Below are 12,789 nucleotides of genomic sequence, written 5' to 3' on the forward strand. Positions count from 1 at the left end.
ACACACAAATAATATAAATAAGGAGAGAAAAGTAGTTCATCACTTGAAGTTCTGCTAAGATAAACTTGAGAACAAAGTCATATTTATCGATTGGATACCTTATCAAACAAGGTTATTCCACTGGGAAAGGTGCTTGCTGTGCAACCACCAAGGGTTGCAGGTTCAACTCCTTATTTGGGCACACACATTAGCCTATCCTGTTTTATTTTCAGTTGAGGTGATGGTAAATTATGATCCTGCAGAGTCTACAAGCCCTACACCATTCAAAGTATGGATGAATGACATATCCTCCAGCATAAAAGGCCTCTTCAATCACATGCAGACAATGCTGCCATTGCGGTGTCTTCACTTAAAGGCATGGGGACTCCAATACATGAAAACTCCAGTATTACCCACCACACATTCACCCCTAGAGAAAAACATAGGAAATCTACATACATGCAAGCAAACATAAGCCCACAGGGTACACTTGTGCACCATTTGTCCCCACATGGAAAAACCATTTTTGATTCCCTCTCATGTCGCTGTGCCCTCAGATAGTGGATTTGCAATGTCAAATTCAGGTGTGCCTCACACCTGAACAATGTTACTCTATAAATGAATCATTTCCCTGACTATGATTTCCCATTATGGAATTTATGCCATTGCCTCGCTTAATTTGTCATGAGCTGGAAATTTTCAGAATGGGAAGGCAAAATACCTAGTACTCATCATTCATCTTATCCCACTATGAGAAACTTACAGGAAGCTTCCCACCACCTCCGAATTCATAAAATTCTCACCCACATGTTTTAAATATGAATCTTATGGCACCAAAACCCCCTCTTTATCACAATTGGGTCTTATAATAACCCAATCCCTCGCAATCATAGACTTTCCTTAGCAAGAAATTATATCTTAGGAAAAAGACTTTCCTTAGATATAATCAATTGAATTATTGTACCTATTGTTTTCTACTGTTTTGGACATGAATTTTATGGGGGATAAGGAATTTATTACATTTATCTATTGGTAAGTTCAATTCCTTTGACTTTACACCTAGGTCTCATCATTAATGTAATATATGGGGGTTAAAATTACAGTATTTCCTGGTCCATTACATGCACTTTTTACTTCAAAATATGTTCTAAAATCAGCCTGCATCTTATGAGCCGGGGGTACATGGATATAATTTCAACTTATAAGCCCAAGTCGATTCGCCGGAAAAATACTTATTTTTACGTGTTTTTTCCGCATTAGGCATAGAAAATGGTTGCTGTTATTACAAATGTCGATAATATCAGTGTTTTGAGTCATTGGTAATCAAAAAAGTTTTAATTTTTTGTTGAAAGTACTGCCTAAAAAATCCCCAAATAAATCGCAAATGTACGAGGGTCATCCGGAAAGTAGTACCCGTTCGTGCCGCATGAAGTGCTGACGACGCGAGTAGCCGCTGGACGAGGTCAGATAGCTTCAGTGGCTTGTCTGCCTTCTCTGAGCCAAGTTGCGTGACGCTAGCATTGCCTGTGTTGTTTCTGTGATTGTTTACAATGTTTAAAAAAATTGAGAACGCCGCCAGTTGTGAAGTGAGGGCAGTGATTAAATTCCTCAATGCAAGAAACGTTCGCCCATGTGATATTCATCGCCAATTAAAGGAGGTGTATGGAGACAATGTAATGGACGAGTCGTCTGTTCGGCGGTGGTGTCGCAACTTCAACATGGGGAGGGGGAACACACACGACGATGAGCGTTCGGGGGGACCGTCTGTCATTACAGACCAACTGGTGAGCTCAGTTGACGAATTCGTGAGGAACGATCGGCGCGTCACAATTGATGACATCTGTGAGCATTTTCCCAATGTTTCTCGAACAATTGTTCATGAAATTGTTAAACACCATCTGCATTATGCAAAAATTTGTGCAAGATGGGTCCCTCGCGTATCTCAATGAGCTGGCGGCGAAGGACTATGCAGCAGGAATACAGAAACTTGTCACACGTTATGACAAATGCCTTAATTTGCTTGGAGATTATGTTGAGAAGTAGTTTAAAGTATCCTCTTTCAAATAAAATTTTTTATGTTTGTTAATATTTACTTTTGTGTCTTTATTTCACGAACGGGTACTACTTTCCGGATGACCCTCGTATACATAGTAAATCGCATTGTATACGAGTTTAGTTACATGTGGTGCTGCTACGAAACTATATACGCGATCGGCTAACGGGATGTTGCCCCTATGTTAACACATACTGGTACTTATATTGTATATCTCCCGGTAAATTCGAAGTCTCCAGGATTTCATCCTCAATTATTATGAGAGTTTTGTAAAGGCATTGAAAATTGTGGTTTTAATAGAAATATGGATAATATAAAAATAATAAGAGAAACTAAGCGTCGCATAAAAAGTTAAAAAGACAATACGAGCCTCATGGGATTAAAAAAGAAGATTTTCATCCTCTATTGCATTCCAACTTAATTCTTGAATTAATTTTCAGAACACGGAAACAAGGCAACTTAAAGGCGTTTTGGCCCAGTAATTACGAATTTATGGGATTATACAATGAATTAATATTGATGCACAAGTAGCCGCCAATTGTTTAATTTAACAATTCAATTTTCTTCGCATTAAGTACAAACATAAAAATATTTTCTCTTTTCTGGCTGATCCAAATATTTTTCGTAAATTCTCAAACTGAAATAACCAGTATTCGTCTTACGGGCCGGGATATGCGGCATTCTCTCGTTCAACATTTATCTCAAATGGATTATTTATTATGAGAAAAAATTTGCACTTTTCTACAGATTTAATAATAATAAATCTGTTGAATAGTGTAAAGTTTTTTCTCATATTAGTGAACTTCCACTACATCTCGCCTGAATCTGTTGAATATATTTGGATTATTTATATAAAAGATATTTGCCTTGATTGTGAACTTAGTGCTTCTAATGGTTACTCAACAATGAATTCCAAAAAAATTGTGACGCTTTCTATTCATTCTAAATGATATTTTAGAATTAACACAAAGCTTTCCTCTTTATCCTCACCTATCCTGCCATAATTAAGAGTTAGATTACTTTGAATAGGGTCCAAAATACTCAAATCATATTCAGGCTGGGGTTTGCCCAAAGCAAAAAATAACCCCTTCTCAAATTTCTTCTTTAGGGAGCGTGTAATTGTGATTAAACATTTTTCTATTTTACTCTCAAATATATATTTACTTACTTTGATCGTTCATCCTCCGGGTTGGCTTCATAGGATTTTGGGCTTCGATTGATGCTAACATTCAACAGGTCACCTTGATTGAAGAAAATTCTTCCTGGTACAATATTTTTATGAGCTCTGATTATACTCTACAAAGAAATTGAGTAGGAATTAGAAAATGAGAGATGAAATAAAATACTAATTAAATGATGGAAATGTACTAGTTAACTCTAATAAACACATCTCTGGTGTAAGTACAATTCTCGCGTTTTACTTAGATAATCACACACTTCGAAGGCCAATATATATCCTTTACCATGTAAAATCTTAGATAATGTCATTTTTGGGCAATGTCGCTGTAGTGCTTGGTAGCTTCCGTCCATCAAAAACCTATCCTACCAGTAGATAACCGATAATAGTAATACGAAATAATAATGGCAATGCAACAATTTCAGAATGTAAAAATCATTCGCTTTCACCAGGATTCGAACCCGGATCCCTTGATGTCTCACCGAGTGCTTTAGCCATTTAAGCTACCTAGATGAGGGATCCGGGTTCGGATCCCGGTCAAGGCAAGTGATTTTTACCCTCTGAAAGTGTTGCATTGTAATTCAAATATATCGGTGACCGAGAAAAGTTAATGACACGCGGAATATTCTGCAGTTTCTAGGAATAATAATGGCCTTTATTGACAGTAGGAACATTCTCTGCCGTAACCAGCACGGGTTTAGGAAAAGAAGCAGATCATATTCTTTAAATGGGGATCGCGTGCGTTCACTTACCCTAGTGATGCCACCGATAAGGGCATCAAACGTCTGCTTATGGAAACCAAGGACGGAGATGTCAAAGAGCATATGCTGCAGGAAGCCTCCGGGCCCAGAATGAGTGTGAATGCCGCTGATTATTACATTCTGCTCGTTGTACGTGTCACCGTAATGCCTCATGAGATTTTGTATCACCTGTGGACGAAAGCATTTTCAGTACAAAAACCTTCGTAATTGTAGCAATAAATCATGTCTCAATTCCAAAATTTACAATCTTGGAATGTGACCAATACCAAAAATAACTCTCCGAGTTATGATTATTGAGTGTGTTACTCAGATACGATCTTACGTAATAACACACTCAAGGACTCTAACAAACAATGGAGGTTGCACAGGCATTTTTATCACTTCTGAAGAATCTTTTAACTTAACAAGAACCAAGAGTCGAAATGGAGGAGTGTGTAAAATGGCCATTAATGAAGCATTGAGGCAAGGGTGAAATATATTGCAGCATTATTCAACAAATACTTGGAAGAGACAATAAAAGCGGGAAAAGGTGAGCATCAATAGAATTATAGTAAATGAGAATGAAAGTAATGCGTTCCATCTTAAAAGTGAAATTGCAGTGATAGCAGAGAATTCAAAAGACATGCAGCCATCATTATACATATTACACCAATGCTTCTGGGATAAAACTCGCAAATCAATATAAAGAAAAATAAAATCCTAGAACAAGAAAGAGAGAAGAAATAGAAGAGAAGAAAAGCAAAGAGATGAGAAAAATCAAAACAAAACCTTTCGCCTTTCCTGGAAGTTGCTCATGAATAGAAGAAGCTTCAAGGAGGAGAAGAGGTCGAATAGAAGGAGCTTGACATCAATGAGTGAAATACCTGTATATCAAGTTAAGGTCTATACCACAAAGAATGATTACAAAAAGATACTATGGATCCGAAAAAAATGACCATTGGTAAAGCACAACAATTAAGAATAGAGGCCTTTGAAAGCGTGTGTTGGAGGATGCTGAGCAAAAAATGGACCAATAAAATGAGAATCGGGAAATCAGAGCGATAATGGCTCCAACCTCGGGGACCAGGTCTCACGGGTAATATTTCTTCAGCAATTTATGTATTCTCCCTATCACGCGACATGCTCTCCTGGCTTCTAAGTTCCCTTCCACCCGCCACCTCCTCTTCAGGCCTCCCTCCCGAGAGCGGGGGTGCTCTTTGGTGAGCAGTCCCCCCTCCCCCTCGAGTCCTCCACACTCCCCCCTGCCCACTTATTCTACGATGAATTAACGAGCGGACTTAGGAAGGACACCCTTGTGTGACGACTTAGGCTTCGGGAAGTGAGGCGGCCGCCAATTTGGGCTCCATGCGGGCCTAGCGCTAGCAATCGAGCGAAGGGTACGCGCTGTGGCGCCGGGTGGGCTCCACTGCCGTGACGCCGCGGTATTCAAGTTCACGGACGATATGAACCCCCACAATCACACTCACCCCTTCCCTTACGCCGTGGCCGATCATGCCAACGTCCACGCTGGCAAACACGAGGCGCACGTGGCCGTCGCCGATGACGAACGCCCTCGAGAACTGCCGCAGGTGGATGCCGCGGCCCTTCTGATCCAGGTTGGCGTAGCCCATCTGAGACAAAAAGGGAAACCGAGCGAAGAGCGGGTTTCCACGGAGAATGTTTGTATCAGAACATGTAAATAGAACGTTGCTCAATTAGGGAACTGTTTTGGAATACCAGGAAAAATACAATCACCTTCTGATAGCAAATAATTCAATCAAATTCATTTTAAAAAATATCACCCACTCCTTATATACGATTATAATGAATTATCCATATAATTGTGATGACTACATGGACTATCAAATTGCTCCAGCAAATCCATTGGAGAGAGCCTGTCTCTCAGAGCCAATAATCCATTTGATGGTCATAGTGCGTAGCTCATACGTGATCATATAGTGGTAGTAGTTATTAAAGGAGGCGAACGACAGCAGAGGTCATTTGCGCTAAATGGATGGGTAAGAAGTTACAAAGAGATAGGAGAAAGGTGGAGAGAAACCCGGTGTCGGCGTTAAATATACACATGGCACCCCAAGTTGGGATCGAGACTTCAATGAAAAATCCAGCCATCACCGGGATTCGAACCCGGACCCCTCAGGCTGGGAAGCCAGAACCTTTACCATCAACTAATGACAATAATTTTGTAACTATTATCAATCGCCGACCAAACCATTGTATCACAAAAAATCCCGAATATTGGTTTGCAAAGACAGCTAAATAGAAGGTGCAGCTAACCTGATAAATAGACCATGGCGTATAGTTGTTCAAAATCGAAAAATCTAGCTAATTATTATAGCTTTTTTATGCAAAATTACTAGGTAACCATAATGTCATTCTTAGAAGTTTTTTATCCATTAAATTTGATTTTTCGCAATTTTTGCTGTGTCTATTTTGTTATATTTACGTTCTTGAAAAAAAAATAAATGAAAATTATTAAACGCGAAATATTGATAGCAAACGGGGTTTTATAAGAAATACAGGCTGGAAATTGACTGTATTGGCCTCATTGTACCCCAAGTTCAACAATGTGTGCTCGTTAACATAATGACCGTGCCGGGACCGGGAATCGAAACAATGAACTTCAGATTAGCTGGCTGACGCGTTATCCAGGGATATAATTTCCAATAAATGCAATTCATTTTATCACCTACTGACAAATTCTAATATTGAAGTGAACTTTATTTTTCCTATCTCTTGGATTCCATATTTATATGATTGCGTATCGTGAAGAACGAATAAGAGTACATGCAATTTACTGTGTGACGGCGTCTTTCACCAAATTTTCCAATATGAATTGGTGCCAAAATAATACCTTTTTAAAAGTCTTTCTTGCCAACTTTCTCCCCGTGAATCAAGAGGCTCTAGGTCTATCTTACTTCTAGTGTAAATTCTTTGCCTAGCGCAACTATTTTTATATTTCTTCTAATGTGACCATCTTGATCCAAGACACTTTCAAAATACGTAAACTGTTCCACCAATAGTAATTTTTACCCTCCTATTTTATCGTTCAACTTAACCTTCCTTCTTTTCGAAAGCCTCATAACCTTAGCTTTGCTTACATAGATTCGCATCCCATACCCATCACACGGATTTTCTAATGCTTTCAGCAAGGGCTGGCTACCTAACGCTTGATCATCCACTTACCGAAATGACTTAATGAAATCCCCACAAACGTTATTCTTATCTCCAGTTTTCCCATGCCTTTCTCACCATTTCCGCCGCACATTAAAAGCACAGCTTATAATGTCTTACCCTTCTTCCTAACACAGCCCATTCGTACTCTTCATCCGCCACTAGCACCTAAGCAGTCTGAGATATGCGGATAAGTCTCCTACCCCTCCAAACTCTTCCTAATGTCTGCAGTACAATCGTTAGTTTCCCCCAATGCATTCTATCAACCTAGCTGTCTTTTTGAAATCAACGAAATAGGAAAATACATCCTGATTGTATTTTATGTTCCTCTCTATTTAGTAATACTACTGCAATGGTATCACGCACCAATCTCTCCTTCCCGAACCCCAACTAATCATTCCTTGGGTAATCAGTAGCTCAGCTATCTATCTTACTGCTGATAATTCTGAAAGCCTTGTTTAGCTGCGTGCGAAATCAGACATTGTTATGCAACCCTCACATAATGCAGCCTTTACCTTTTTTTGATTGGGCACTACCACTGATTTGACGAAATCTTTCGACAAATTCCTTCCTCACAAATACTATGATTTAGCCAATAAAAAACGCTTCCTTCCGTGTTCCTAAACCTTTGTGTAGTTGCTAGAGAATTTTGTTCATTCACACGCCTTATTTGATTAAAATTTTCTTAATGCCAATTCTATTTTGCAATCAAATTTTACTGATCTTAAACTAACATGCTGCTTCATATTCTCTATCTATGTCTAAAAGGGCTAGCCGTATATATTTACCATACATACCCTCTATGTATACATTCCACCTCTTTCGAATCTTTTCTGGTTTAATTCATAACCTCCCAATCGTATATTGAATATTGCTAAAATTTTTTGCCTTCATTTTTCCTGATACATATTCACCCATCTCTTCCTTTGCACATAAGGACACGATACCTTCCCACTGTGTCCTCCAACTTACTTCTTTCGCCCTTTTAGTCTCCCGCCTGAGGTTTTTTTTCTTAATCAACTCGTCAGAAATCTAGGATTCTCTTCTTGTTTCCCTAGTAATTGTGTCAATAGTTTCGACTGAATTTTTTGGCATCCTTTTTTTGTTTCCATTTTTCTTCCACTTCACTCGTCTCCCTGTCCTCGTACATAATTTTTTCTACTGCATTCAGGTATTCATTTCTTTTCATCCAGGCAATTGTTTCTACATTCCGTTTTCTTTCTCGTCTCCCATCTTTTATCCTATTAAATCTGAAGTTACATTTCACTGGTACTATATCATAATGTCAATCCGTCTTCGATCCCAAGAAACTGTGCGTATTAATTTCGCTGTTCCCAAATCTGTGCCTACCGATAATATAGCCAGATACCTCTTTGAATCATCGGACATTTCTTACATCTACCCATGTGCATTGTGGTGTTTAAACCATGACCTCGTTATGATTGAAACATTCCTTCTGCAGAACTCTAATGCCTTCCTTTCACGGTCACTCCTTGTTCCTAAATCGTAGTGACCTACCTCATTACCTTCTCCCAATTCGCCCACTCTCTGGTTCTAATCTCCCATAACTATTAAATGTATCCTCTCAGGCATATCCTCAATTATTTCCTCAAATTGATCATATAACCTTTTATATTTCATCCTCCCTACGATTGCTGGTAGGTATGCAGACCCGTATAGTAGCTAAGTTCGTCGGTTCAAATTTTACTTCTACTAATAACATTGTATCACTTATCTGCTCAATATTTACTACGCTTTTCCCTACATTTTTATTCAAAATTCAAGCTAATCCTTGCCGGCTCTCTTTCTCTCCAAGGCATATCAAACTATAAGTATCGCTCCCTGTTTTTCCACCTCACCCGGCATAGCCCTGTAATATTTATCATTCCTCTTTTCATTTCCTCTCACACCCAAAATTATATATTTTTTAAGGTGTGGTAAAACCTTGTTGTTATCTGATCCAATTTGGTTGCCCATATATAGAATATAGTTAAGATATAAATAAGTCAGCGGGCACTTCAAACGATTATCCTGCACAATTGTACATATTAATCCAACCACTTTATTAACAGCAGTAATTTATCTGAATGCAAAATTTCCGAAACGAAATTTTTTCGATTTGAAACTTAAGAGCAAAGCACAAATACTGGCCTAAGAGCCTCCAAACGCTCGAACGTCACGATAGCCTAATAACGACGCTCAGTCATGCATTAATTCTTGGTAATTGGAACGCCCAGTTTAGAGTACGTCATTATTTAAATTAGCTTTTTCTCTGGAAAAATTCAAATTCTTCTAAATTCTATTTAAGATACGGTGCTTCCAATAAGCACCATTGTAAAATTCTGATTGACATCCACATCGATGCGAATGCCTGTTGAGGCGAAAAGAGGCCAATTGAGCTCTCGAAATTCGGTAATGTCCATTCCACACCCACATTAGTATGGCTCGGAATAAAATTTATAAATTCAAATTACTTAGATCCTTGTAAGAGTCATGAACCATTGGAATTTAAATTTTCGATTTAAATTTAGAGTCAATTTACGGCTTAAAATCCTAAGATAGTCAGTTGCAACTTAAGAAATGATAAACATTGCAGAACAAAAATATTTTTCCTACCTAAAACTATTTGCGTGGAATTTTCTCAATGCTAAGTAATTGATGCGCCTCTTATACGTTACGTTGGTCGAGCATAAATAAGAGAAAAGCCTGGTAGTTTCGAAAACTGATCAACTAGAAGGAGATGCAAGCGACCTGTAGCCGGACAAATAAGTCCTAGCATGATTTCTTTTGTACAGATACTACACATATTCGAGAATAAGTAGTATATTACATTATACTTCCATTAAAAAAAACATGAAAATGGACATTCAAATTTGAATTATGGCGTAGATTCCATGCTGGCATTATCCGTATTGTCCGATAAGAAAACAGACTTCGGCATTAAATAATACTCACAAAGGGAACTTCCGCAGATGGCCCAGTAACGTCCGCAATTCCGACCCCAATGTCAAACAACGCCTTAGCTGGAGTAAACACAATGGACAAAATTATGATTTCCATCACCTTCATGGTTGCTGCGCTCTTCAATACAGGCACGTGGTTGGGTTGGATGTTGAAATTTCCCTGAAAAGAGAAGGATCCGAGTTATTTCCACCATTATTGTTTAATTGGTTTGCTTAACTTAGGAATATGCTGTTCATATATGGGCTCTTTACCATATATTTACATACTGAAATATATGGACTGGAACGAAGATGAATTAAAGCTGTTAGAAGTGACGTAATTCTTGGTAATGTGAATAGATTATCAGAACTAATAAGCTTTGCACATTACTACTAATGTTAAAATACTGAATAAATGTCGCAAATACCTGGAATACCTCCTTTCTAAAAATGCTACAAAAATGGATGCCACTACTCAACTGTGGATTACATAATTAATTGCATATCAAAAAGAGAAAATACGTTGTGTTAAATGTCATTTCTCTGCCCTCATTTTGCGAAAATAGTTGTCTATGAAGTCGTACAGGGGTCAATTCGTTACACTGTAGCCTATTGTGTCACGATATTTGTTTTACACTCCTATTGTTCTTTAAATACGAATCGTTTCGCGAGTGAATAGAATTCAAAGAGAGGAATAGCTTAAGCTCATATGCTGTAATGAATGAGACAGTGTTTGTAACCTCAGAAGCTTTCATTTTTTAAATTATATAACCTTTCTAGAACTAATTTCGCTTTTTGTTAGATGGATAGTGATTGCCTGGCATTAAATTTATGTGATATCCCCACATGACGCCGTTGGAGGATGTGATAGGGGCGTTAGGCCACCAGCCTTTCAGGCATCAATTTGCTCTCATACATATATAAGCATGAACACAGTAATCAACCCGAAGGTCGGTTTGGTAGGTGATGGTAGCGTTCACCCAGTACTAAGCCCGACGGCGTCTAAAATTCACAAATCAGGGTACGTAAAGAAGTGACGTAATTACATACAGGGTTCGTCCGGAAAATAAGTGTACTGACTCCTGGGCTGGGCGCGCCGCTCCAGGCGCGCCCAGCACCGCTCTGACGGGCTGCGATTGGAGGGGGGTATGTTGGCAAGCGACGCTGAAAAAGGCAGTCGGCTCTGAGCTGTGGTGTAGTGAGGAGCTCTGTTAACGCGAACCTCCACGCTCGACCCACGACACGGAACGCGATGCCGAAGTTTTTGGAGCAGCGTTATTCCATCAAATTTGCGGTAAAGCTTGGGAAATCGTCTACCGAAACTGTCAGTATGATTAACCAGGCTTACGGGGAGTCAGCCATGTCCAGAAACATGATCTTTCGGTGGCACAAGATGTTCGTGGAGGGCAGAGAAGAGGTCGACGACGAGTCTTCGAGAGGTTCCCGATGATGCCTTCGCGGGAGCGTTCCAGGAATGGGAACGCCGCTGGAACAAGTGTATCGACTCACAAGGGTCCTATTTTGAGGAATATTAGCTTAAGATATGTAAAAGTGTAATAAATTTTTTTCCTGAGCTCAGTACACTTATTTTCCGGACGAACCCTGTATGTATGTATATGTATGTATATGTATGTATGTATCTATGTATGTATGTATATATATATATGTATGCATGTATGTATATGTATGTATGTGTGTACTATATATATATGTGTGTGTGTATTCATTTTTTGGGTCGCGGTAGTCAAGGGGTAGAGCGGTGGACTACTGAGGGTCCCGGGTTCGATTCCCGGGCAAGTCTCCGGGGAAACAATAACCGGCACAGGGAAAGGAACTGGTCTCCCTACACTGATGTGTGAATTTACACGCCGTTGGGCTTAGTACTGGGTGAACTCTACCTACGACCTTCAAGTTGATTACTGTGTTTATGGTTTTATATACAGGTATATATATGTATATGTATATGTAAATGTAAATGTATATGTATATGTATATGTATATGTATATATATATATATATGTATATATATAAATTTTTTTATGAGGTTTTTAGGTAAACTGAGGTTCAGTGCTACGTAATGTGTCAATTGTCGAATATAAGCTGGTAATGTGAACTATTTACTCTCAATATGACATTATTATTCCAAATATAATGGTTATCACATCCACTACAATTTATTGCTCAAAAAAAGTCGGATGCATGTTAACAAACTTATATACACCCAACTTGATAGGTGTTTCTACGTCATAAAATAATTAGCCAAGTGATCGTTTGTCCCAAAAAGAATAAATTTCAAAGGGGGTATGCATCCTCGTGCAGTGATTTCAGTCAACCTTGCGAAGAGATGCAAAGACCTTATGAAAGCAACGCATTAATGCTTGGAATTAATGCTATTACCTTGATGGCGTATTGAGTCATTCACTTTCGTAATCAAATACCATACAAGTGCTGCGCGCGGGAAAGTTTGGCGAATAACGCCACGCAAAAAATTAAGAGCCGGAGGCATTTTTTGCATGGTTGGTTTCTTTTAATGATGGTATAAAAATACCAATTATGCCCAGGGTAATTGTGTTTAGCAGAAAGCCAACTGCGACGGATGCCCAGTATGCCATTTACATCGTTTAGCACCTAACAAGTGAAAGGCACCGCGGAGACTAACCTGTGAGGAACCTAACTGGTGCTGGGGCATAGTAAAAAGGTGAAAAT

At 38.9% G+C, this 12,789-nt stretch overlaps 1 protein-coding gene across 1 annotated transcript in view; it reads right to left on the reverse strand.

Moving 5' to 3' along the window:
• CDase (neutral ceramidase) overlaps positions 1-12,789 on the reverse strand; it is a 57,808-nt gene that overhangs the window by 26,289 nt on the left and 18,730 nt on the right. Inside the window, exons 2-5 of the mRNA XM_071582688.1 lie at positions 10,097-10,264; positions 5,437-5,580; positions 3,962-4,138; positions 3,201-3,328 (exon numbers count right to left, since the gene is read on the reverse strand). Coding sequence (XP_071438789.1) covers positions 3,201-3,328; positions 3,962-4,138; positions 5,437-5,580; positions 10,097-10,210 — 563 coding nt within the window. The 5' untranslated portion in view covers positions 10,211-10,264. The remainder of the gene's footprint in view (positions 1-3,200; positions 3,329-3,961; positions 4,139-5,436; positions 5,581-10,096; positions 10,265-12,789) is intronic.

The sequence above is a fragment of the Hetaerina americana genome, unplaced genomic scaffold (assembly GCF_022747635.1).
Source record: "Hetaerina americana unplaced genomic scaffold, ioHetAmer1.1.p SCAF_12, whole genome shotgun sequence".
In the NCBI taxonomy this organism is placed as follows: Eukaryota; Metazoa; Arthropoda; class Insecta; order Odonata; family Calopterygidae; genus Hetaerina; species Hetaerina americana.